The sequence below is a fragment of the Pelecanus crispus genome, chromosome 2, assembly GCF_030463565.1.
Source record: "Pelecanus crispus isolate bPelCri1 chromosome 2, bPelCri1.pri, whole genome shotgun sequence".
Classification (NCBI taxonomy): domain Eukaryota; kingdom Metazoa; phylum Chordata; class Aves; order Pelecaniformes; family Pelecanidae; genus Pelecanus; species Pelecanus crispus.
The window spans coordinates 18,959,319-18,987,195 of record NC_134644.1 but is presented as its reverse complement, the minus strand read 5'-3'; the positions used below and the strand labels follow the sequence as shown (position 1 = coordinate 18,987,195).

Below are 27,877 nucleotides of genomic sequence, written 5' to 3'. Positions count from 1 at the left end.
GTCTTCGTCTGAGCAGGTGACCTGGTATTTGAGGGTTTAGAGGAAGCCCTCGGGCTCGGAGCACCCTCTGCTTCTGCAGAGGCGTCAAAACGAAGGCATGGCACGAGCGTGCCCTGCGGCCAGCCCCGCTCAGCTGGCAGACCGCAGGCCCCGCCGCCACCCTTCCCCACCCGCCACCCTTTGTTACGAATCGCCCCTCCCTGGCACTTGCCCGAGGGGCCCAGCTCCGGCCGCTACCCGGCGGTGATGGCCCCGGGCTGGGACAGGCCTGGCAGCTCCGCCGCCCCCGGCTGACAGCGGACACCCCGCGGGGCCCTCCCTGCTCCTCGCCCTGGGCGCCCCCGGGGCCCGGCAGCGCCCGCACCCCTCCTCCTCCTCCCGCCAGCCTCGCTGCTTCCCGTCCCGGCCGCCCGGCCCCGCCTGCCGACGGGCCTGCCCGGGCGGGTGGTTTGCCCCTCGCCCCCCCGGGACTGGCGGGTTGATCCTGGACGCGGTGTAGCCGGGGAACGCGGGAAAACAGGGGTTGCGAGGCGGCGGCTGCTGCGCGGGGGCAAGGGGAAAGGAAGTGGCGACCCGGAAGCTCTCCCGTTTCCAGCCGCTTCCGGGACAGCCTCGGGCCTGGTCACCGCCGGCCGAAGGGGGCGGCCATTTTCCCGAAGCGCAGAGCCGTGGGGCCCTCCTGCTGGCGGCGGCGGCGGCGGCGGCTGCCACAGCGACTGAGTGGCGGAGGCTGCCGGGCGGGCACAGCTTCTGCGTCTGGGCTGGGAAGCGGAAGAGGCGCCTGTGGTCGCCGCCGCCGCCGTCCCCGCCGGGAGGATGTTTTCCTTCTCAACCGTGCAGCCTCAGGTGAGGGGCTCGCGGAGCGCACCGGCGGCGGCCCCGGGCCGTTGTGGTGCGTAGTTCGCCGCGCTTGGGGCTCCGTCTCCAGCGGGCTGCGGTCGGGGGCTCGTTTCGTGGCCGGGTAGAGGCAGCGGGGCCGGGCGGAGGCGCTCGGGATGGCCGCGGGTTGCGGGCCTCCGCTGGAGGAGCCGAGATCCTGGCTGCCACGTTTCGGGGGCTTCGGAGAGCGCCGACCGGGCGCATCGCGGGGGGCTGCCGGCTCGGCGGCACCGAGTGCCGCGGCGGGGCGGAGAGCGGGGGTGGGGGGCTACAGCGGCCTACGATTTTTATCTAGGAAAAAAGTGCGTAAATGGAGGAGAGAGGAAGGTACAGTAAAAGCTTACGAAATCTGAAATGAAGAAGTTACCTGGAGATGGCGCTTTTTAGTATTGGGTTTTATAGTAGAATCAAGGGCGGTGGTGGTGTTATTACAGCTGAAGTGAAACTGTGCTGTTAATTGTCACAGGTGGTTGTGGAAACCAAAAAGAAATTACTTAGAAATTAGAAGAGTTAGTGGAGGAAAAGTCCATCAATTATTTGTGATACAGAACAGTCTGGATGCAATTGAGCAGGCATGTTTTATTAGCTGGTGAGTTGGATGGGACTAGTGGGTTTTATGGACTTCGATCTGAACCAGTGGTTTTATTTTTATGTTTTGTGTTAGGGGGTTTAGTATGTGATAGTCTCGTTCCACAGTGGGATTTGATTGTTCTTTCCAGGTGTGGAGAGTGTGTTAATTGCTTTTGTTAGTGAAGTGACAGAACTTGTAGTGATATTTTTAGGAATGTGTCATTCCACCGTTTCATAGTGGGAAATGCAGGAGGAAAGCTTGGTTAACGGTTGGGATGCTGGTTTTGACCTCTGGAGGCTTTACGGTTTTACCACAAACTCCCAGAGTTTAATTATAACTTTGGACAATTAATTCTGAGGCAGTTTTCATGTCTCACAGCGTTGTCTCTCTTCTGTCTAGTGGAAGTTCTTGCGGAAGGGCATTCATAGGCAGAGTCTTGATCAGGTACTGCAATCCGGTATCGTTGCAGCAGCCAGAGTTGCACCCCAACTGCCTTCCCTACTGACATGTAATGAGACTTAGGTGTTTTGGAAGTGTTGGAATTATTTGTATGGTATATTTGCAATAGATATAGCCATGTGCTAGGGGAGGAGCCCTGATAGGTGGTGCACCTGGGCTTCTGTACTGGTTCATGAGGTGGTGTCACTGAGTAATACAGATACTTGAAGTATTACTTTATAGATGAAAACAGATGTTGGCTGGAAAATGATACAGAAGTCAGTAGTACTTAAGAAGAGTGATCTCCGAATTAGTAAGCTGTTGTTAAATCCTTATGATTCAATGCTATTCAAAAGCAGCCGCTGAGCTTTCTGTTGAACTTGGTTCAAGGGGAACCAGCTTGATGAGATCTCTTGCTTGGATATCTGTCCAGGGATAACCTAGAATTTACTGTGTTATAATATTTCATATCAAAGTCTGAAATTAAGGCCTACAACTAAATGGATGGGGTACCTCATTGTTGTGATTTAGACCCATCAGCAACTAAGCACCACGCAGCCGCTCGCTCACTCCCCCTACCCCGATGGGATGGGGGAGAGAATCAGAGGAGTAAGAGTGAGAAACGCTCCTGGGTTGAGATAAGAACAGTTTAATAATTGAAATAAAGTAAAATAGTAATGATAATAATAACAAAATAATAATAGTAATAATAATATACAAAGCAAGTGATGCACAATGTAATTGCTTACCACCCGCCGACCGATACCCAGACAGTCCCCGAGCAGTGATCGCTCCCTTCAGCCAACTCCCCCCAGCTTATATACTGAGCATGATGTCATATGGTATGGAATAGCCCTTTGGTCAGTTTGGATCAACTATTCTGGCTGTGCCCCCTCCCAGTTTCTTGTGTACCCGGCAGAGCATGGGAAGCTGAAAAGTCCTTGACTAGCATAAGCAGTACTTAGCAACAACTAAAACATCAGTGTGTTGTCAACATTCTCTCATCCTAAATCCAAAACACAGCACTATGCCCGCTACTAGAAAGAAAATTATCCCAGCCGAAACCAGGACACTCGTATATCATTCTTTTTCTGTTCATGTTGTTTAAAGAGCATTCTCTTCTATAGCCGTGTTTTGAAGTCATCTTAGTTTTGTCTTGGCGGACACCAAGGCAGTCTTGGGATTATTTTAAGTGAATGTTTCTTCCAAAGAAGAGAAAGTTCCTGAATGACAGTGACTATAAACAGGTTTTAAACATTTCAAGAGGTGGTATCAACCTGCAGACTTTCCAGCGTAGAAGTAATTTGCTATTGTTTTTCCTCTCTTTTTCTCCCCATACTGATTGTGTTTCCTTTTTTGTATCTTTTATTGCGATGTGGGGAAAAAAGCACCTATTTGGAATGTAAGTTAATTGATGGTGATGGCAGCATGGTGACTACAAGGGAAAAATGTTCAGTTTCACAAAGTTTTGTATTTTTGCATTAAATGATTGTTAAGTTTGTAATATTTGTCAGAAGACAGCAACAATCCTTATTGTTCTGTCATCTGGTTGCAACAGCACATACCTAACACAGCAAACAAGTGACACATAAAAGAAAAAATTGAAAAAATATTCTGAATTAAGTATTAAGTGTAGTAGCAATTTTGTTTCCTTCCTGTTTCAGCTGAGAACAATCCATAAGAAGCTGTCTATTTTTTTCTTTCTAACTAAATATTGTCTTAAGTGCAAACTGAGGGCAGTCTTTGCATCTTCTGAGTGTTGATGAGCTGTACCTACTTCTGTATTTGCAAATGTAGTGATTATTTTCGTTGAACTGTGCTTATGTTTGAAAACCAGGAAATGTAGCCTCTTTCCCCGCCCCCCCCAAGATTTGTGAGCTTCTAATGTCATGCATACTTAAACTTTCTTTTTTCTTTAAACAGAGGTATCAGCTAACACTGTGGTGTTGAAGCTAAGTTCATGTGGTTTATTATGAAGTCCGCAGTTAAAAGGCGGTGTACAAGATATGCAATTATAAGTCAGGAGTTGGAATGGAGATATGTTTAAATAGTTCAAACAAACTTAGATTGTTATCTGATTTTTCCTTCCTCCCTCCCCCCAGGCTACTGTTCCTCTGAGTCACCTTATCAATGCCTTTCATTCACCAAAAAGCTCCACTACTACTGCCAGCACAGCATCCATACAGCCTGCCCAGAGGGACAAGTCCCCAGAGCATGATCCTCAGAAGAGTGAGGTACTAAAAACCTTTGTAAAAAGTGGTGGTTTGCTTTTAACTGAATTAAATCTGAATAATATCGGTTTAAGTTAATTTAATATTTGACTCATTTTATAAAATAATGTAATGTGACTAAATGAAACAGAATGTTAATATGTAGAATGTAACTTTTTGACAGGACTTCAGTTAGTCGGTGCTTTGGCCATAAGGATTCTACGAAAATACAGTATTGCGTTAATAATGAAAAAAAGCTAGTGCTTGTCTCAGTAGTAATTTGCAAATGAGGAGGGGATTTGTTTTCACTTTCAGCTTAATGTGTCTTGCTCTAAAGTAACAATAACTTTTCTGTTAATAAACCCCTTATTGTCTTTTCAATATCTGAGTTCTAGCAAAGTTTGTTTCATTATTGCTTGTGAGAAAGCGGACTGTAACCTAAAATATGTTGAGGGGTTTTGAGAGATGAAATAGCATGTTTGCGTGTTTTCTTGTTTTACTATTAAAATATCTTTCATTCTCGTAAGGTATTTTATGTTTTTTCACATTGAAAATCAAAATACAGAAAGTGCAGAGTAGTATCAGATCTTGCCACTTATCTTTCAACTCATTTCTTGCAACAAGTTTTATAACTAAGAAAATGTTTGGGAGGAAAAACATGGAGTCTTTCACTAACTGCAGAACTTTGGAAATCAGCATGGATTGTACTAATCATCCCTGTGTTGTGATTCCATTGTTGGTTGTGGGTTTTTTTGTGATTCTGTATTTGCTTCTGGTGATAAAAAATTATTTTGGCGGGAGACCTGGATTATTGAACAAAACTAAAAGTGTGTTTCATTTATTCAGTTCTGTATTTGTCTTTCTACTCAGCAAGAAACTATGGTCTCTTTTAAATACAGAGGGTTTTTCACATTTAATATTTTCTCTTTAATTCATCATACACCTGTTTGCTTCCTCCTTGCATGATAAAAGTATAAAGATAACAATTAAAGTCTCTCTTGAAGTATTTTAAAAGAAAGTTCTTAAAGCAAGTTGATTAGACTAAAATAAACCTAAGTTTAAATAAAGGTTAAGCTCAAATTTAAAATCAGCAAATACTGACATAGTACATGCAGTTCTGATAGTGAAGAACTATTAGAACGGCAAAAAGCGTTATTTGAGAATGTGAAGCCTTGCTGCTGTGAAGTTAAATCTGTGTTTGGAAGTAGTAACCTATTCTGAAAAGTCACAGAATTTTTTTTTTTTAAAATATTTTTTAATCTTCCCCCCTCTTAGCATTTTGGTAATTTTCCAAGCAATTATTAAGCTGAAGTAGGCAGGCTTGATCTGTTCCTTTAAACCACGTGTAAAAGTCAAATTACGTTTAAAAATGTATTCATACTTATTTTGAGTATATGTGGACCAGAAGCAATCTACCCTAGCCTTTAAAACAGAATACCTTGTTTACTTAAAAAATCCATTTTAAACTATAAACTTTGAATATGGTGGTATTCTGGATGCATCTAGGAATCTGTTCTAAAAATGCTTCTTTTGACATTTTATTCAAGTATTTTTCGTGTATGTCTTTTTATTGGAAATCTAGTTTCACCTTGAAAGTAGATCAACATAAAGCTTACATAAAAACAATTCAGGATAAACAAAAATATAATCCATAATGTTCTAACAATCAAAAATTAAGTATCTGTGCAAATACATTTCAAATAGAATAGTTGCTTCTCAGTTAAGAAAATGTTATTGCAGAAACAATATTGAGAAGCTAATAGATATTTTAAAGGGTACAAACCAATATGTATTTTTAAGACATACTCTCCCGTAAAAAGATTTTTTCCTATCTAAAATACAAGATTAAAATTACTTTGATGAAGGTTACTTCTTTAGTAACTCAAGCATATGTGCCTTATCTTCTTGGTTTTTTCATAGCTTCTTTGCTTTGTAGGAAATCCCAAATCCTAGTACTTACCCTTTTCCCCATAGAAACTTTTGCCTTTTGCTGGGTGTCTACCCAGCTTGTGGATTTCTAAGATTTTAACTCTGGGTATAGTTCTAAATATCCAGTCTTTGTGCTGCTGCTAAATCTGCGCTATCTGCAAAAGGCTAGCCAAAAAAAAGAGGTTGGAGGCGTTTTGCTGTTTGCTCACTTGGCTAAAACATAATGGGCGGCTATTGCTGCACATCTTTCCCCCTCACACTCTCCGTTTGCTCTATCATAAAGAGTAGAAAGAGTTGGAAAACCACATTTTTTTTCTGTGCCTATTTCAATCAGGGAGCAGGATGGTGTTAAAAAAGACTGAATTGGGAAGAAAATACACTTGTCATAAATGTACTGTGACAATGAAAATATCAGTGTGTGCAAGTGGAAAAGTCATTCTGCATTGTCAGTAGCAAATACTCTTTCTTTAATCATATCCTTTCATTCATTTATCTTCATTTAGAAATTTTTTATTTCAATGTGAACTGTGAAATACAGATGCTGTATCGAGCCAAAAAGATAACTCAGTTATTCTTAATGTTTTTTCCCCTAAGGTATTCTTAAGTAAATTTTGAACATTTATTTCTGTTTTGCAGTCTGTACTTAATTTAAGAGATCTGGGATTGTCTGATTTGAAAGCTAACCAGTTCAAAGAGTTGGTGAACAGATTGCTTCCAGGCTACTGTGCAGAGAACAAAGTCTCTTCACAGTGGCGTACATCGTACATCTCTGCCGAGTCCTTCTTTGAAAATAAGCATGGTATGTTTCAGAGTAAAGTGCTTATGAAAATTGAGCAGAGTTAGATTATAAAGGTGAACACAGTTATTCTTTAATCTCTTGTGCTGTAGGTAAGTCATAGTTTAAAAAATCTTTAATGATTATTAATGTATTTTTTTATGGTATATGGGTTGTTTCTAGAGTGGTTCTTCTGAATCTTGGGAATTTTAGAAAATTGAACACAGATTTTGGAATTGTTTCTTCACATTCAGATTTGAAGTTGGTTGCTGTTAAAGTTGTCTGAACTCAGCTATAGTACAAGTGCATTGTCTCTTAATGATGAACCTGAGCTATGAATTTTTTCACCAAATAAAAGAAATTAGATTTTGCTAATCTACTAATGTACCACAGTCATGAACATCTCCAGTTTACATTAAGTTACTACTTTTTTGCTTGAAGCAACATTACACAAGGACATTAATTAGAAAGGAATTCACGGTGGCGAACTGTTAACAGTCCATGTAGAGTATTTCATTGCTGAAATAAACCAAGAGTGGTTCCTTACAGTTAAAGATGCTTTGTTGGGATTAGTCTAAAATACAGGAAGCAAGGCCTTTGTGGATGCTCAAGAATATGTTAGAAAAAGAAGCATATAGCTGACATTGGAGATACTGCCTATATAGTATAGCAGTTGGGAGAAAGAGCCTAGGAGTAATACCTCAGGGCTCTCTTTCTTTAGAGAAAAAAGAGTTAAATTGCATTGTGATATGAGATATAAAAAAACTAGCCCAGGGCAGTTTCCTCAATGTGAAGAAAAAAGTTGCAAATGCTTCAGAGCTTTGATAGATTAACATGGAAGCTCACCACAGTGGTTGTTTGATTCACAGTTGAAAAGGCAAGGTTATAGGTGGAAAACTGCCATAGGCAAGGGAGATGCTAAATCTTCAAGAACGGACTTTTGGTGTAGGTGACACTGCATGCTATGGATGACTTACTATTGATATGTGAGTGTTGTGCATACGCTTGTGGATAAAGTGAGGAGAGTTTTTTTGTTTGTGTTTTTTTTTTTTAATCTAATGTGTTCATAATTATGTTGTATTAGATTAGCCAATATGCAGTATTGTAGAAGATTGTGGAATATACAACATTGTAGAATTAATAGCTAATCTTTTTTCTCCTTCCCATAGTTCCTCCGTATTTCAGTTGTTAGCTTGTAAGCTGCTATTATCATCATATAATTTCAAAAAATTTAGGACGAACTTTCAGGGTTCTTTTTTACTGTCGTAGATACATCTAACTGATGTAATAACTTTCTCAGAATATGTAAAATAAACACTCCCCCCCACACACCCTTTTTATGATTACATTAGCTTCTGAGTTACTATGGAAGAGAGCATATGTAGGCTTCGCCTCAGTTTTTCTTCCCCTCCCTCCACAGGTCTCTGATGTTTCTTAAATAATTCTTACCTGCTAAATGAGGATGAGTTCTTTGAGCTTTTGGTAACTAAACAGATAAATTGACAGTCCTTTTGTCTTGCACTCTATAGTGTGCTTGAAATAGTATCTGCTAATAACTTTTTCACCATGATGCTCTTTCTTTCCTCCTTTCTTTCTTTCCTCCTTTCTTTCTTTCCTCCTTTCTTTCTTTCCTCCTTTCTTTCTTTCCTCCTTTCTTTCTTTCCTCCTTTCTTTCTTTCCTCCGTTTCTGTATTGCAGGAGGACTAGTACAATTAAGTAGAGTTAGTGTAGTGTAAAATGTTTTCATACATTATACATAGTCTGTTTTAAAATGTCTGTGAGCAAGCTGTTCTTTAAAGCCTTTGAAACTGAATGATTGGTTGAATGCTGGTCCTTCAGCTTCATGAAAGTCTTTGGATTCCTGTCCAGTCTAGATAACTTTATTCAGCTCTGTACAGATACGCAGAGTTTTCCCTCCCAGATACAGCCTCAAATTCAAGATTCTGGGTACCAGTATTTTTTGGAAGTTCTAATGAGAAAAAATTCTGGTATATTGCAAAGTGTCTGACATAGGTTAATGCAAAGAAGCTAACTATCTATGTACTGGTAATGGTTAATTTGTTTAATTACAGATGCCTGAGGGACCATAGTAAAATAGAATTAATATTTAAGAAAGCAAAAACAACCTATGCAAGAAGTAATGTTTAGTTGCCATTTAATATAGGGTGTATTTACACTTTGCTGTATCTTTTTACAGGTTTCGTGGATGTTTTCGGTGTTTTACGCTCATCTTGTTTGTACAGACAGCATCCTAATCCCCTCCAAAATTTCTGTTCAGATGTTCGGTGTTGGCCAGGTATAAAACAATAAACTACACTGTTCTTAATCTCTATAGTATCTTTTTAGTCTGGGAAAATATTTTTACTTTTGTCTTATAGGCGTCACTCGGGAAATACCAGTAAACTTCCAGGAGGAGCTTCACATTGATACTATCACTTTAAATCATGAAGTTATTTTTGCATTTGAGTAGTGTTGCCATAGTTAAGTTTGTAAATGTGGTGTAACTATAGAATCTTGTTCAAAGTTGTCAGTATTTGTGGATCATATTCTTAAAAGATGATAGCTGAGCTGAGTGCTTTTGAATCAATAAATATGTTGACTCTGGTATTCATCCAGATGAACTTTCTAAGGTGCTTGGTGACTGGTTTAAACTACTCCTGGATGTATGATGGGTAACAACAGGGGTGCATTAGCAAGAACATAATCAGGAGCTCAGAGAGTTCAGGTATTGTCCTTTATTCAGTTCTTCTGATACTACATCTGGATATTGTGTCTCATTTGGTGTCCCACGGTTGAGAGAGAGATGCTAACAAAATGGAGATAGCCCAGTGATGGGCCACAGAGAAGGGTGCAGATTTTCAAGCATTTAATATAGAGGGGAAGCTGAAAGTTCTGAGGTTTTAAAGTTAGCAGAAGAGAAGGCAAGGAGTGATCTAATTGCTATTGGAACCATATTAGTTACCCTTGTCTTGTAACCCTCAAAGAAGAGGCAATAGTTACAAGTAAAAGTAAAGGACATTCCTGTTGGAAAATTTGCACAATAAGAATGGCTAAGTTCTGAAACAGATTGTCTGGAGAGGTTGTGTTATCTTAATCCTTGGAGATTTTCATAACTGGGCAGGACAAAGCCCAGAGCTACCTGATCTGATGCTGAAGTTAGACCTTTTTTGAGCCGGGGTTTGACTAGATCACCTCCAGAAATTCCTTTTATCTGGTGCTATTCTGTGATAGCAGAAAGCTTAGTTAAAACTATATAATTGACTGGTGTTGGTGATTATTTTAAAACATAGTAGTGAAAGAAGATTCTTGGCTTTTGTGATTTATGTGATAACATCTCCATCGCAAGGTCTGTGATGTGATAGAAGATGACATATAATGCTATAAGGTCACTGTGACATATGGTTCTATAAGCTCAATGTGTTTAATTGGTCTCATTTCTTTTGTCAGTTTCTAAGTTAACAGCACACCTCAGCCATTCCACATCTCTTCAGGGCACCTTATCATCTGAGCTTCTAGACAAAGCTGATCTTAGAGCAGGAACCTTCATTCCCATCCTTCTGGATTAGCTTCTGAATGTTTCATGTTTGTCAGCCTGCCTGGATTTAATTTGGCTGTATGTCTCTTCCATTCCCCGAGACAGTGATAGGGTTGGCCAATTATCTATAATTCATAATGTTAACTCCTGATTATTTTAACAAAAAAAAATTATGGGAAAAATGTATTGTGAAACAGTAAGCAGTTTGCTTGCAAGTTTAGATTACAAACACGGTTCATGATCACCTAACTATCCATTTACAGTACTAAAATTTATTGGTTTATTTATCCTGTTTATTACTAGTAGATCCAGAAGTCTTTCATACAGTTTTCTGTTTTTTAACTTTTTTGTTCAGGCATCTTAACCAGATTTCTGTTTGCAATTCTCTTCACTTTTTACTGTGGATATTTTGGGAAGATTATCTTTAGTTCCATCACGATAGTCTTTTTCATATAATAGTTTGTGAAATGTCGTAGGCCTTTTTTTTGTAGGGGTAGTAATGGGTAGTTTTAAACTTTTTTGTTTATTATTACTGTTTTAAGTTTACATACAATCACGGACCTTTAAGACTTTGAGATCAAGAGCAAGACGTCTGCAGTCAACATCTGAACAATTCACAGAAACAAAACCTTCACTTTCTTCACTTTTGAAGGTAAATACAAGTAGCATTATGAAGTTGGTTTTGGCTTATTCAGACCATCTCTTTCTCTTGAACGAACTTTCACAATTTACCAAGGGTATTGTGTTTCACTAGTGTGAAAAAATTTCTTAATTCTAACACTTGAGCTAATGACAACATACTGCTTTTCTTACTAATACACAAGTTTGCTTCATATATCATCAATGTAAAGATTATTTGCATTTTTTTAGGATAGTAGTTTCAGAGTTTTAAACTCTAGAAATAAAATTCTTTGTATTCTGTTTTTGTGGCTTTGTTAAAAATAGCTTGGAGTCAAATGAAGTATTTGTTTAAACGGAAAGACGGCTAGTTTAACGTACAAGATTGTATATTTTTTTAAGCAGTTCAGCATGTGATTGATGCTTTAAGAATAGACTTAATAGTGCCTAGTATATTTTTAAGATACAAAATTTTTAAATTCCTGTGGTTTTATGGGTTACAAACTCACTTAGATACTTAATTCAGCAGGTAACTCTCCAGGCTTGCGGTAGCCAAGCACTTAACAAAACCAAGTTAACCTAGGTGCTCTTTGCTTCTAATTGTTTGTACAGAACTCAGGCTAATTAAAGCATTTGATCTTACTGTGTGTGTAAATTAGCTTTGAACTCTCCCCTTCTTCTAGGCATCCATGGTTTATTTCATCTGTGGACTAGGTATACCATGGATGAAGATAAATCAGAGCTAGCTCTATGCAGTGCTGCTCTTAAATTTGGTAGGGCATATGAGATGTATTTGATCAAGCTCTATCAAAACTATATGTATGAGGGTATTTCACATTTGGAAATAATTTAAGTTGATCTCATGAAGCAAAAACCTTAAGCTACTAACTCCCACTGAATCCAGTGTACAAAGCTAGCTGTGTACAAATCTGCCTTAGGCTGCGTTTTCTCTTGGGAGAAAGTTTTATTCTTATTTTAATTTTTTTTATTATTTTATTTATTTTATTTTATTTTCCCCTCACCCATGCTAGCCAGATAGTAAGTTAACTATGTATCAACACTTAGTGTATACTAATGCTGCTGTGGAAAACATTTTAGGGCTTTATCCTGAGAAAGCGAAGAATTGATGTTGAAAACTTAGATACACTAATGAAAACAAAAAACATCCCAGAGGCACACCAGGATGCTTTTAAAACTGGTTTTGCAGAAGGCTTTTTGAAAGCACAAGTATTCCTGCAAAAAACACTTGGTAAGTTGTTTTAGTTCACGTATCTTGTCTTTGCATTCAGAAAGTAGTTTATTTCAGCCCATTTTAAAACAAGGTTTTTTTTGTTTTCTTTTACAGATTCCTTAAGAAGATCACGTTTGCTTTCTTTCTTTCTCTTCGTTCTTTGTTTTTATCTTGCTATATATTCATCATTTTTACCTGGGAAAGGCTCCTTTTCTGATGCTGGTTAGTTAACCCCCCCCCCCCCCCCCCCCATTTCACTTGCATTGTTTCTTCCAGCAAGTTTAGCACAAATTAAATGTTTTGACATTGTGATAGTTTTAGGATAACATTTCAATGTACTAATGAGAGAAGAGTTATTTACTGCTTTTGGCTACAGCCTTTCAGACAATAGTGTGACAAAATGTTTATGGAGACAAAAAAGTTGTCTGTTAGTACAATTATTTTAATACATTTGGTGAAACAACTGCATGGAACCAAGCAGAGAAAAAGTCAGACAAAAAGTCAGACTGTTCACCAATTATGTATGTCTTCAAATTTAGATGAAGCATTATCTAGGTTAGCAGTAGGCAAAATTGTTCGGTTTTTATTTGTAATCACAGCCCAGTTTGTAGCAACTAGGTACTTGCATGGCCAAACTGTCATCTCGAGAAATCTGTCAGAAATAGCAGAATGATCAAAGGCTGAGCCAATGAGCATGAAGTTGAAATTCTCCATGTCAAGTTGTCACCTGGGTCTCAAGAAAGTTAGGGTATGTGCAGAAACACTGAGGAAGAACTGGCTTTGTGCACCTGCTTTTGGATGCAGGGCTTTCTGTGCTACAAATGACTAAAAAGCACTTAAATCACTGAATTAACTGAAAATATTTTAAAGATTTTTTTTTTTTTAATAAAACTTATTCTTACTGGACGCATTGAAATGGAAACATGACCTTTTAAAAAAGGGCAGGTGTAAAGTTAGTGGCTTAATGATACGCATTCAAGTGCAAAATTCAGTCTTGGAATGAAATTACTTCATGTGTAAATTAATTCATCATCTGCTGTTTGCTCTTAGTACGCTTTCGAACATCAAGTATCTTTGATGCAGCAGTTGATCCAATCCAGCTGAAAAATGTCACCTTTGAACATGTAAAAGGGGTAAGTTCAAAAGTAAAGTGTGCGTGAGTTCTTGCTGAACTAATCATTGTGAGCCTGAAGAATGTCTTACTCTGTTCAAGAAATTTCTTTGTATGAACTGAAGCCTCATATATATATATACACACACACCCCACTCCAAGATCAAGGAGGGTTTTAACCACTTGTGTTCTATTTTATATCTTTGTGGCGTTTAATACCTTGCAAAAGGTACACTCTGGACTTGTTGAATCACATTTTTAAAGGCTAGAATAGCAGAAGGCAGGCCATAAGTACCCATGTTAATCTGGTTTTTGCAGAAAATGACAAATACAAGGAGATGGTAATGCCATTTGATCATTTTTCTCTTAGTACTGTCTCTTTTGGATATCCGATATTGGGACAGGAGATCGAGAGATTTCCACAATCCAGAAGTGGGCACGTCACTGCTGATGGGATATCTTTATTTTTTATATTCAGCTGTTCTTTGGCTCTCGGTGGCAAAATGAGGACCTCCCTCTCTCCTTCTCCTTGGACAAACAGATAGAATTAATCTCTTCTTAAGTAACTAGACTAATATCTTGATGTAGAATTTTTGATTCTGTATTTGTCTTGTTGGTTAGGTCTGGTCTTGAACTGTTTGGTTATTCCTTCAGTATTATTAACTTTTGTGTTTACTGATTATTCCTGTGAACAGTTCTAAGAAATAGGTTGAGTTAAACTCATGGACTCCTGGTATCCACACAAATTGTGTAGTACACTTTTATCTTCTCTTTCTGTTGTGTATTTTTGATCAATACACTTAGACTTGTCTAAGTCTCCAATACAAAACTCACAAAAAAGATGCAGTATTTTATAAATGCTTAGTTATATTTTGTGGCATGTTTTTAAACGTGTAGGTTGAAGAAGCTAAACAGGAATTGCAAGAAGTTGTGGAATTCCTGAAAAACCCACATAAATTTACTGTACTAGGAGGTAAACTTCCAAAAGGTAAGAATCGTTGCTCAGCAAAAGTGAAAATCACGTGTAGCCATGTTCTATACTCAATGAATTACTTACAACCTAGCTTCTGAATATTTTTTTCCTTTAGTTAGGGAATCTAAAAAGTATGTAACCAAAATAGGCGTAAATACTACAGTTGTATTTAGTTTTTATTTGGGAAAAATAGTGAAATAATGTTAGACGTAGGCTGTGGATTTCCTTGTTTGTTTAAGATATTTGAGGAATAAATCAATCTTCAAAGAGGGTTGCGAAAGCTTCTTTATTAAACGATACCCTTAAATGAGGTACTTGGGGATTGGAGGTGTGGAGCTTAATGTAGTTATGTTGCATGCTTCCTGTCATACCTTCAGTTCCCCATATGTAAAAATTGGTCATTACTGCCTACCCACACAGAGAATTTGAGGTGTCCGAGGTATTTGCATAGAAGAAGCAAAGATGCCTGGATACACCTACATTTGGTAGAAATTCAGTAACAACATTAGGGGTGATAAGTTATGACAGTGCAAAGCAGTGGGCTGTAGATTCCAGGCAAAAAGCCTTTCAAAAATCAAACCTGTGTTTATCATTGTTAGCAGCCTTCTTTACAGGGTTAAGAATCGGTATTTCGTTGCAGTCCCAAGTGAGCCTTTTAGAGATGACATACTGAACTACAAAAACTCTACTTTGTCACTGAACATAACATAGTATTAAGAAAATATTTACTAATAAAGTTATGCATAATTGGTGTTAATGCCTCGTTGAGTGGAGCTTTATGTAGCCCAGAGATTTTTAGGTCTGTATTTTTTCCCCTCCTTTAACTGTCCCTATAAGGCCTATAAGGATTTTTTTTTTCTAAGTTACTAGCTTCCTGTCACCGAAATTTTTAATTCTGTTGTACCTTTTCTCATCTGAGAAAGATACGTAACGTAAGTTTAGTCTTGAAAACTTACCCAAGATAATGCAAAAATGTCCAAAAAAGAACCTGTATTATGCAAATGAATATGTTGGGGTTAGACAAAAGTTACTGTGCCTTCTTCAGTTATTAAACTACTATACAGTAGTCCTTTATCTTGAAAGGCAGGGATTTTATGTAACTGAACTGTTAAAAGGCCTTTACTTCTTCTGTGTGGCTTTCAGCACCGTTAGTGCTTGCTAACTGCTTTAGACAGTTCAGAAACCAATGTTTTCATTTAAAAGAGTGGTTAAGCTTGGTCATAGTAGAAGGCCAAGTGAATTTGAAATATGTAAACCTGATAAGTCTATTTCCTGTTAGTGCTCTACACTGTTAAGTCAATTACTTGGAATTATTTAATTTAAAAAAAAAAAGTTCCACTTTCAGAAACGGCTAGGAAAATGTTAGTCTGAAGAAGACACTATTAGGGATTCAGCTGCTAAACTCAGCAGTAACTTTGTAAAATACTTCAGGCTTCTGTTTTTATTTGATCATCTTACAAGTCTTTGTTGTTGTTTCAGTATGGATCAGAGTGTATCTAGATCTGTTATAGGAAGCTTCTTCAGACTGTGAATAGTGAGCAGTATCTGAAATGGGATGTTAACTGCTTTTTGAAGCCAAGTGTAAATTATTTCTTCTAATGTATGGAAGAAACAGTACCTGTATAATAAGACTGTGTGGGTTTGGTGGTTTTGTTGTTGTTTGGGGTTTTTTGTTTGTCTTTTTAGGTATTCTGTTAGTTGGACCACCTGGTACTGGTAAAACTCTTCTCGCGCGGGCTGTAGCTGGTGAAGCTGATGTTCCATTTTATTATGCATCTGGATCCGAGTTTGATGAGATGTTTGTTGGTGTAGGAGCTAGTCGCATCCGAAGCCTATTCAGTAAGTTAAATATTTGTGGTTTTGAAATCTTTTAACATGTTGAGTTTAAGTATTCAGTCTTGTTTGCAGGCTTTGATTAGGTACAGTTCTGGTTACTGGAAAATAGTAGTGTATGAGGCTAACAAATAAAACTTTAATTTTGTAGGTAAATCTCAGAATTTTGTGAGTATCAATTAACGGTAGAATCTTGTTAGTTGTCAGATGAAATGGTAGCAAAAATTATAACTGGTGTTACAACACTCCCAGAGAGAATGGAAGTAATTTGATTAGTTTATAGGACATTACGTTTCTAAATGGAGTATTTTAAATTGTAATTTACTTACTGTCATACGTAAATTATTGTAAATAAATTTGAATTAAAATGTAAACTTAAGATAAAATATAGTGTTAACCTTCTCAATTACTTCCCTCATTTTTATATTGTCTTTTTTCTTTCTCTGAATTAGAGCTTTACGGGATCACAGTGTAGCACTAAGGTGGGATTTCCTTTCTCACGCCCATCAAGAGGCCCAGAATAAAGGGCATTATAATGAAACTTTTAAAATTAATGTTTAGGTTAATAACTTTCACAGAAGAGGCTTTCTATTTTAAGTATGCAAATAAATATTGTTGAGGAGGAGGAAATCCACTTCTCTCTTAAATGGAAGATTGATAACATCAGTCAAATACAACATAGAAAGTAGTTTGCATTTGTAGAAGAAATGTGACTTGCTTCATGTGGAAGGGATACAAAATGTAATGTGTTGTACCTTAAAATGCGCATTTCTTTCTGTTGACTACAGAAGTTAGATGACTGACTTGTACATTAATATCAATGTTACAGATAATGTCTACCTGGGTGCATGAGTTGCATCCTGGTATGCATGTACCAGTTTATTATTGCATTTTTATTTTATGTTTTTAATACCTGTAAACTTGAGGGTGAGGTCTTCACTGTTAAATAACAAACAAGTTCTCTAAAAATAAGTTAGCATTTAGACCCATCACATTTCATATTATTTTTATTTAACAGGTCAATGTTCTCTACCCAAGCCTATGAAATAAACTATTGTAGGGAGTTGATAGGAAGTACAATGAATTTCTTAATCTATTTTACTAGTAATTTCTTGTAGCATGATAAGAATAAGCTGATGTGGAGATGAAGAACCTTGCTTCTCTTTGTATCGCTTAATTTCAAAAATACATTTCATTTTTTTTAGGCTAAAGTCAAGACAGTTCTGTTGATGTCTAATAGAATTCTTTATAATCCAAGAGTAATAGAAGTAGTAGAATCCTAAATTACATGATACACTGTCTGTTCTTTTGTGTGGTTGAAGTGTCCTTCTGCTATGTTTCTTTTGCCAGGGGAAGCAAAAGCAAATGCACCATGCGTTATATTTATTGATGAGCTGGACTCTGTTGGTGGGAAGAGAATTGAATCTCCAATGCATCCCTATTCAAGACAGACGATTAATCAACTTCTTGCTGAAATGGATGGGTAAATATGTGGATTCTGAGGGCACAGAAGGTGCTTGACTGACTGGTATTTTGAATATTTGGGTGAATTTTTCTTCCTTGACAGCTTTGATGTTTTTTGTAATTTTTTTGTAACGCTTTTAAGGATATAAATTTAAGATGCTCTTATGACCACTTTCTAATACTGCCAACAGTAGAACTACTGGCCTTACTGTAAAGAATATGGAAGCTTCTGAGTTTTGTCGTAGCACAATAGCTGCAATTAGTTTAAATAATCTCTCCATTTTTTAGACTGACTATATATCTAAAGGAAGAAGTTCAACCTTCAGATCAGGGCACGTTCTTAACCAGTAGCTGGGTTAAACGTCGTCATTCTTGGATCACATGTTGTGGTTTGACAGTGTATTTTTGACTGGCCAGTTGAGGTCATCCAAAATAAGAAATAGAAGCAGTTATTGACAAAAAAGGTGTAAATTCTGTCTCCAAAACAACCCCAACATTCTCACCCTCTTTTTCCCATACAGGTTTAAACCTAATGAAGGTGTTGTTATTATTGGTGCAACAAACTTCCCTGAAGCATTAGATAAGTGAGTATAATGTATTGATCATTTCTACAGAGCATGTATTAAAAACAAAACAAACCAACCCTCCACAAAAACAGCTAAGTTGCTTGTGATAATCTTCAAGTATTACGGTGTTATAGCTGGGGTTTCCCTCCTAAAAAGGATGTGTATTGACCAGGTTTTGGCATTTAAAAGGTTGTTGGGTTAAATATGGAGAAATGAGTAACATGCTCCTAAGCATCTAACATTTGTGGAAGTTTTTCTACTTAAATTGACTAGCTGCATTCCTTGTTTGCAGTGCAAAATTTTCAAATGCAAAAAACTCTTTAAAATGGGTTGGTAATAAACATTTGTCATCTGTCTTTTTACAGGTAAGAAAAATGTATTCTTTGCATCTGCGCATCGGACACAGTCTATGTAGATCTCTTTAGAAATATCAAATGGATTTTTGTTCCTTATATACGTTAGTAACAGTTTACTGCAGTGTTTCTAAGTCAATGTATTAAACTGTCTTTTCCCTTAGTGCTTTAATACGTCCTGGTCGCTTTGATATGCAAGTTACAGTTCCCAAGCCTGATGTAAGAGGTCGTACAGAAATTCTGAAGTGGTACCTTAATAAAATAAAGTATGATCCATGTAAGTAAACACGTTACTGTAATATCTTTTTATGTAACAGTTTTTATACTGGATCAGCCCACTCATGAATTAGTCATTTATTCCATCAGCAATTGTGGCTTTACCATGTGTCTCAGTAAAGAACACAAAAATTGTCTAGTATGTAATGTTACAACAGTTTTCTGAGGCAGTTTCTTTCTAGTCCCAAACAGTTCATAGTGTCTTAAGAATTAGGTTTCATTTCTTCTAAAGCTTAAAATTTTTTGTTTAATGCATTATTTTTAATAGAACATGATTCTTGCTTATAATTTGATAATTTCTTGATATTTCTTCATGATACAAGGTTTTTCAGGAGCAATATGGACCCTAACGACAAGTTTGTTTTGGTTTTCCCCACAGCTGTTGATCCAGAAATAATTGCACGAGGCACGGTAGGATTTTCTGGAGCAGAGCTTGAGAATCTTGTAAATCAAGCTGCCTTAAAGGCAGCTGTTGATGGAAAAGATATGGTAACCATGAAAGAACTAGAATTCTCCAAGGACAAAATTCTAATGGGTAGGATTTTACACAAAAGACATACATATGTGTTAGATTATACAGGGGTTTTCATGTGCAATTAAGACTTTTACAGAGAAAGAAGGTTTTGTGCTGCTGGGTTTTTTGGGGGGTTTGGTGTTTTTTGTTGTTTGGATTTTTTTTTTTTTTTTAAATGAGTAAGTCTTCTGTTAGTTTATTCTGAATAGAACCTTTTGAAACCAGAGAGTAGTATGTAAAATCTAGTATGGAATACATTCTTTAAGACTTGATACTTTTTTTTAATCAAAAATGCTGCTTATTGTACTTGAGCCTAGAGGAAGACACAGGCTTGATTTCTTACCCTTCCTCTACTCATTGCTAAAGGAAAGGAGAGAATAAATGACCAGAAACCTGGAACTTCTGTTTAAGTAGCTTGTCATGTGATAACACAAAACTTAAACATCTGAGACATATACGCTAAAAATCTGGTCTGTTCGTATTTCAGAGAAGAAACGGGATTTTCTCAGATACTCAGACTGCATTTTAAATGTTGCTTTAAAAGCAACTTGTGTGTAGAGTATATTGAGGTCCATTTTAGACATTAAAATCCTACTCATAAACATTTTGCACTTAATGAGTGTTACTTAATTTTGCTTGTATGCAGTTCCTCAGCTACTTTGTGCTCTGTTGGAGTATATGTAATGTGTGGATTGTGGTGGTCAGCTGTACAAAAAAGTTTGTTTAATGTTCCTCTGTTTAAGGACCTGAACGTAGAAGTGTAGAAATTGATGAGAAAAACAAAACCATCACCGCTTACCATGAATCTGGACATGCTATCATTGCATATTATACTAAGGATGCAATGCCGATCAACAAGGCTACAATCATGACACGAGGAACAACACTTGGACATGTGAGTATTTCTAAAATTTTATGTTGGTTTAGTGTTATTGAGGAATTTGCCAGCAATGCTATTTGTTGTAATTATGTTAATGCATATTGTAGTATGTTGAAATACTCGGTTATGAGCAGTCTCCAGGAAAACTCACTGGTTGTCTTTTCTGTGTGATGGAAAGCTTTCTTCCTTCATTTTGAAAAAAAATAGCATATGCTAGTGTAACAGTTCACATATACAAGGAAAGAAATGTAAGTATGTTTGATTCTGCTGCAGTTAAAATAGCACCCAACAGCAAACCGCTGAAGAATGTCTAAAGGACTGGAAAGTAGAAGCACTGCTCAGCTGTAGTTTGAACACAAACATCCTTTATGAAGTTGTTCTTTGCCCTATGTGACTTTTTCTAAACCTGATTGGTTAGCTACCTTGTTTGTAGCATAGATACCCGTAAGTTTTTCTATTCTGCCTTTAGCTGCCAAGCATTTGAACAAAAAAAAAATATTTGTTTCTGTTGAACTTCATCCAAGTTAGTGTCTTCAGTTAAAGAAAATCATTGGCCTGAATCCTCTGGGCAAGTTGATTTGTGGTCAGTACAAGTGTAGGGAATAAGGAGAAATGGATAGAACAGATTATTCTGTTTCTTCTGGTGGTAGGTTTAAGTTGCTTAATTTTATGTGGTGGTCACGGCCCGTAGGAGGCTATTTCAGCTGGTAGACTTAAGGACTTCCAAGCAAACCTGATGAGTGTGTAGACTAGGAGGAGGCCCAGAGCATTCAAATTGTTGCATAGAAGCCTTTATATCTGCTTTGGATATAAACAAGAATATTTTTCAGATTATTTCGGTATTTCTTCCATTTATTGTTACCTGACCACAGTTCTGTATCTTACAGGTATCTTTGCTCCCAGAAAATGACAGATGGAGTGAAACTAGATCCCAGTTGCTTGCACAGATGGATGTCTGTATGGGAGGAAGAGTAGCAGAAGAGCTCATATTTGGAAGTGATCACATCACAACAGGTCAGCTGGTTGTTAGTTAAAAGAATTCTTGATCAAAGCTTGCGGACTGGCATGTTTAATTTGGTTTCAATAACATAATTTACATCTGTTTGCTATCTAGGTGCTTCCAGTGATTTTGACAATGCTACTAAAATTGCAAAACTGATGGTGACTAGATTTGGAATGAGCGAGAAGGTAGTATCATCAATCGTTCAATATTTATATGGTACAAAGAAATAACTAAATGCCTATTTGGCTGTCAGTGATCAGAGAGACTAAGTAGTTCCGGCAAAAAAGAAAGTAAGCCTTCTGACTGGCTCTGCTATATTGAACTCAACTAGAAAACCTGTATGTTTGACAGTTTAAAAATTAACTTGCAAGATCTTCACCTCAAAATTGCATTGAAAGTTACTAATGTCTGCAGAAAATGTTTATAATAAAACCGAACATTTTGGAATTGAGGATAATCTTGGGGTTTGGGTGGGACACATGACAACAGCATTGAGTTTTCTAGTCTCCTAAAGAAACTTCTTTAGTCATCTTTATTACCCATCAAGTGTTAGTAGTCTGGGGATTTTGTTCTGTTTTAAATAAGAAAATGCTTAATCGGGATCTGTACTGTTACCTGTTGAAACAGAACTCTGCAGTGACTACGTAGTTGATGAATAGGCTTGTTTTGCTTCTGTTGCAAGCACTTCAGCAAGCATTTGATTAATGATTTTATTTGTTTGCTCGTAGAAGCAATAGGTGATGAAGCTCTTAGTGTTTTATGTGTATTACTGCAACAGTGGTAAGATAAGCATTTTTGTTGTTGTTGTTTAGCTTGGTGTTATGACCTATGCTGACACAGGGAAAGTTAGCCCTGAAACTCAGTCTGCAATTGAACAGGAAGTAAGAACGCTTCTACGGGTAAGATTCTCTCCCCCTTCGCTCCAATACATTTATTTTGAGATGAGCGGAGCATCAGCTTCCTTGATTATTCAGTTTGATAATGTACACTGGTGAAAATACACCAGTATGGAAATACACCAGGATGGAAGTATTCCCAAGTATTTAACGTAGCTGCAACTTTGAATCTCTGCATATCAAAGTTTTTTGGTGATAGCCATGCACAAGTAGTGAGAAACAAGTTGGTGGTGTTAGGTTCTTTAATACACACTTTAACACTTCCTCTTACGTTTGGTCAGGATTTGTATTTTGCCTATTCAATTCACAGGAAAAAAAGTATGGCTATGAATTGGTTCAGAACAGATGTGAATGTGTTACTCACATGTTTCATAACTTGCAGCTAAATGATTTTGTACAGAATCACAGGAATGGCCATATTGGATTGGAGAGTTGCCTTTTCCAGTATCCTGTTTCTCACAGTGATCAGTATCAGATGGCTAGGGAAATTTGTAACATTCGATAATCACAGAACTTCCGATCACTATTCTGGTAATCTGAATTAGTTTGGTACAGGCAGGAGAATTATTTATATTGTAACATTTGAACGATTAACACTTCTGCTGTAGCTGTTTTTGAACTGACTTGGTCATGTAAGAACTATCTGTGTAGAACTAAAAGTTGAAGCTGGTAATGCATCAACATGCATCTACTTGCAGCAACTGGTAACTTGCTGGATAGCTTTCAGCTTTCTAAAAGTACGTAACACTTCGAGAGTTTTATAAGCTTTTAAATGCTTTAGTCTTTGAGTAACATTCCTTGAATGCTGGAGCACTGCTCATAGTGTAAAATCAAATATATTTCATTTAATCAGCAACTTTTCAAATCCAGTAAGTCTTTTCTGAGTCATACATAAAAATGCTAATGTTTATCTCAGGATTTTATTTTTAGTTCAACTTCTGAAAAATGCAAAGGTGGCATAAAGTTTGGTTGGTTTTTTTTTTTTTTTAATTAATTATGCCAGCTAGATTTTAAATCTTCGTAGGACAGGAGCTGTGCTAGCTGTGAAATGTAAGGCACAACTTTAAATGTTTGTTTCAAGCTGTATTTACCTGGAAACAATTTTTAAAGTGCAATCTTGCTGCTGTTTTTGTTCTAAAGTCTTAAAATCTCTTTCCACTTTTTTTAATATTAGGACTCATATGAGCGAGCAAAGAACATCCTGAAGACTCATGCAAAAGAACACAAGAATTTAGCAGAAGCTTTATTGAAATATGAGACTTTGGATGCCAAAGAAATCCAAATTGTTCTAGAGGGAAAAAAACTAGAAGTAAGATGATAACTTCTGTGATACAGTAACTGATAATTCGAAGAATGTACATCTAGCAATGCAGTAGTCTTATGCAGCATAGCCTTTTTTTCCCTTCCTGATGTGTGTATGGCATTAGTGGCACTTTAATATTATTCTGTCTCCTGTGAGCTTCTGTTACTCATCTATTTGTTGTGTCTCATCAGAGTAAGACACACAAAATAAAGCAAGTTCCTCATCCTCTGCTCCCTATACGCTTCCCACAAGAAGTTATTCAGAAGGATAAATCTCAGGGTTGAATTCAGCGCTTTGGTTTAGTCAAACGTGTTGAAGCTGAGAAGAAAAAGCAGATATACTGGTGTGTTTTGGTATAGCTTCCTGGGTCATGCCGCTACATGTGCATTTGAAGTGATACCCCACAATATGCGCTATGGAATGTTTTATGGAGAGTGACAGACTGGTTTGTAAAACAGTAGTATGTAGTCTCACTAGTGCTCATATTCTGTTTGAGGCTAGAGATCACTTTTAAAGAAGACTTCTTATTTAGAAATGTAACAAAACATCTCTAAGAATGAAGTGGCTACACAGTGCATCTCTATTAAAGGGAGTTGTGGGAGCTCCGTGTTAGACAAAAACATTAGTTGTTGTTCTCAGTGCTCTTGGGGTTAAAATACACACATGTATGGCTGGGAGAGAAACTTTCATGCAATAACAACAGGCTAAACATGCCTAAGCCTCTTTGGACCATGTTTTGGGCAGAATCATGGCAGGGATAAGAGAAATACCTGTGACCTCTGATGTGCTGCTGACAAGATTCTTAGATTTTTTTTATTACTGCAGTAGATGGATAACAGTGCTTTGATGACAGTGCTTTTACACTGCTGGAGATTCTACAGAACTAGTTTCTACTAATACTATGTATGGGCGTTTGATAATCCAACAGATCATTTCTTCAAGGAGGGCAACGTTGCTCACTGAAGAGTAGTTCAGAAAATGTTTGACGCACGTGTTGTTTCAAATAACATTCCCAGTTCTGTTCTACAGTAAAAGTAGGGAAATAAAACCTTTTCTCTCAACCATAACAGAAATCCGTGGAAATTCTAAGGTAATAAGAAAAAGTTTTTGAAAACGAAAGCAGTTTCCAGTCAAGTGGAAGTGATTGCTAGCAATTATAAGCCAGTATTCTTCTGATCTCATGGAACTGTTTTTTAGGAGTAACACATTTTGATCATAATCTTTCTGCACAATTAATTGTAGACTCTTGGGACTATAGACTTCTGTTGCAGAGAGGGCCTTTATTAGCATATTAATGTTGAAGGTTACCATACTTGGACATTAAAATAGTTGGGCTGGTGCCAATGAATGTGAATGGAAATTGGTAACTACACTTAAAACTAGAAGTAACATAGTATTTTAGAATTTTCTGAGTGCAATGCTTGATTATAACCTAGTTTTTTAGTATGAGCACATGCATTTTTTTTTTTCTTTCAAAACCAGGATAACTTTCTATTTGCCTATTTTTGTCAGCTTACTACAGTGACATCCCAGTGCAGTGTGGGAGAACTTCCAAATGTTACAAAACAGTATACCAAATGTCTAGGCAGACTAGTTACAGTTGTACATGTATTTTAGAAATATGCCAACAGAAACAGGAATATACTGCATATTTGGCATCTGTTTTTGGAGTAATAAAGGTTAATTTTAATTATGCATATTGGTTTTCTTTTTATTCACTGTAAATTGTTATGAAATGTAATACCAAGTTCCCTACTATGTAAATTGAGGTGTATAAAACATTTAAACTTGTAAATAAATTTAAGAATCATGGTAAAATTGCACTCTTTATCACTGATGGGCTTGGCCTTGGCCAGTGACGGGTCCCTCTTGTAGCCGGCTGGCATTGGCTTTGTCAGACCTGGGGGAAGCTTCTGGCAGCTTCTCACAGAAGCCACCCCTGCAGCCCCCCCAGCTATTGAAACCTTGCCACGCAAATTCAGGACACATTTAATGGGAGAAGCGAGGACTCTGGTGCATGGGGTTGGGTTTTTTGAGTTCTATTTTGTTTTTCTTAAATCTAGTTTTGTGGTTAGTGCCCTGTCCTGGAAATTTAATGCTGCTGGCTATAATGCTGAAATTCAGTGACGTACCATATGGGCTGTAGCAGCACTGGCTTTTGACTTCCACCTCAAGAACAGATTTCTTCTAAGATTGATACTAGTTTTCAGTCTTTGACTACTATTTCAAGAACTGCTTCCCCTTCTGTGAACAAAACTTGCTCTTCAACTCTGGAGCGTTGCAAGACCAGTAATGTTTGTGATAAACATTTACCCATTATTACAGAGCTACTTTCACAGTAGAATATTCAGCTGACTTAGTGATGAAATGACACACCCAGATTTGGTTTGAGTATCTTTCCAGGTAGGAAGGTTCCACAGAAAAAGTATGATGAGAAGGAAACATAACATTCTTTGGAGATAGAAATTTGCAGTAAAGTTCAGGATACCTCTTGCACAGAATTTCATATAAGAATTCTCAGGCTGTCGTAGGTAGAGGGGTGGGTGGTAGGGTGATTGGTGGTTTTGTTTGTTTTAATCGCCACAAAACAAAAGAAGCCTATTGCTCTAGGACCTAGGGATGAAAGCAGGTATGGAAAAACACATCAGCTGGAGAGCACTTCTGGTTTTATGCACATTAAGTACTCCTCCAAAAAACAGCTTCATGTTTGATTTCAAATTTTGCTTTTACAAAGGGATATATGACATGTCTTAATGACAACTGTAGTTGTTGCTCTTCTGAGCATCTCTCTAAAGGTTTTATTTTCATCCATTGCTGTAGTATCTGAGCAACTAACATAAAGTAGTATTCATATATTCACAGCAAAGTTTCTCCATGTGGCTGCTGGCACCCCCCCGCCCCCTCAATTTGAGAGGGTGTGCACAGAATCAAAATTTTCTGAGAAGTTTTGGGGTTCGATTTTAGTTTCCTTTTTTTGTGGTAACTTGGTTAATAATGTTTTTTGGACAGAAAGTTGCTAGTGTTCTTTGATAAATGCTTTTGTTCCATTCCAGATTCAGCCAGTATTGAGTAACTGGTTGCACAATTTCTTCGTGGCTGTCAGTGATTTATCTTGAGCTTTGTTATGTAGCTTTCATAGTGACTCTAAATGGAAATTAGTTTAATGCCTGTAGTCTAGGATTCACTGCTCTGAAAATTAGTATCAGTACTTTGTTTATCCTGAAAGTTAGTAATTAGTTTCTGAGTGACTTGTCTTCCAGTCTGTTGTCCCCATAAACAGAGACAGCACGAAGGAAATAGAAGGTTTCTGCCCTGTCTACTGGGACTCATGCAACTGGTCAGAAACCCACGTGGAAGGCCCTGGCTTTGTCATGCTTGCTGCATCTCTCGGAAGGAACACTCCACAGCTGCGGATTTGGACCGAATGGTTTTAATAACTCCTAGACCAATTTTTCCATAATTACAAACATCAGTTATCATCATTCGATTTCCAACAGATAGCTCATTGAATTGGTAACAAATTACATGCTGTCTCTTCATCCAGTATCTTGTTCCTACAGGTTAAAAGACCACCCCATATATTCTTAGCTCTTACTCAGTGAAAGCTCCTCTGCTCTATCGACACGTCACAGGATGGGTTGTCACTGATGAACACAATAGAATTTATGGGTTTAGAGTTTTAGGACTAGTGGCTTAAACCTGAGTTGCTTTTTCACTTTGTCCTGAATCGGGGCGTGATTATCTCTAGTGAATCCTTGCCCTGTCATGCCATGGCACAGCGTCTTCCATGCTGGTTACCCAGGAGGTCTACACAAGTTCAATCGCCTACAGCCTATCCCTTCACAAACTGCAGCAAACAGAAGCCACACACAGTCTTCTTAAAGCTACATCATGTTTAATCTTAGTGAGGAAACGGGACACCAAGAAAAGAAGGATTTGAACAGAAAATGTGAGTCAGTTTGTCTTCCCTAAGGGTTTCTCATGCTGCGTTAGGAGCCTAAGCAGACTTCATCTCCTGAACGCTTATGAATCACTGCAGTCTGAGGCAGTTCTGACCTCTTGTAATCCTGCTGTAAAACCTCCAGGTCTGAGCCCCTTGGGGGAAAATTGTCTTCAGGCTCTGCGCTGGGCTGAGTTACAGCATCAAGGTGAGCAGGCAGGAAATGCAAACCAGGGGGAGTTACTCTTCCCTCCCATGCACATTGCCTGACAAACCTGTAACATAGTCCATTAAGCTGATGCAGTGGTCAGTGTTTATAATAATTTTAATACATTCAGTAAGTCACCAAAAAAGGTTTAACAATATTAAAGTGTTAGTCAAGCACACACAAAAATGACAAATGCAAATCCATTCTCTGCATTTTCATTTCTTCTGTTCTTGCCTGGCTTTTCTGAAGCCTTTGCTTCCCTGTTGTATTTATTTTTCTGTCCTTCATTTTCTCCATGTCTTACATTCCCCGAAAGTCACTGCACTTTAATCTACATATAATAAATATATAATAAATTACATTTATCTTAG

General features: G+C 37.7%; 1 protein-coding gene across 1 annotated transcript; it reads left to right on the top strand.

The window, feature by feature from the left end:
- Positions 1–748: 748 nt before the first annotated feature.
- On the top strand, positions 749–25,153 carry YME1L1 (YME1 like 1 ATPase). The gene is made up of 19 exons (XM_075705171.1): positions 749–846; positions 3,991–4,122; positions 6,664–6,826; positions 9,000–9,098; positions 10,880–10,989; positions 12,054–12,204; positions 12,301–12,408; positions 13,237–13,319; positions 14,195–14,285; positions 15,957–16,109; positions 17,454–17,586; positions 18,089–18,151; positions 18,651–18,763; positions 19,142–19,297; positions 20,020–20,171; positions 21,044–21,170; positions 21,271–21,344; positions 21,972–22,058; positions 23,230–25,153. Exons 1-19 carry the CDS (start codon positions 817–819, stop codon positions 23,371–23,373), a joined length of 2,169 nt encoding a protein of 722 aa, XP_075561286.1. The 5' UTR covers positions 749–816; the 3' UTR covers positions 23,374–25,153.
- Positions 25,154–27,877: the final 2,724 nt, after the last annotated feature.

What these genes read in the sequence shown, in the direction of transcription:
- YME1L1 (XM_075705171.1), top strand. Translation starts at nt 817, where the DNA reads ATGTTTTCCTTCTCAACCGTGCAGCCTCAG. An exon ending in CCTTTGAACATGTAAAAGGG is followed by an intron (nt 13,320 to 14,194) that starts GTAAGTTCAAAA and finishes TTAAACGTGTAG; the next exon opens with GTTGAAGAAGCTAAACAGGA. An exon ending in AAGTAAGAACGCTTCTACGG is followed by an intron (nt 22,059 to 23,229) that starts GTAAGATTCTCT and finishes TTTTAATATTAG; the next exon opens with GACTCATATGAGCGAGCAAA.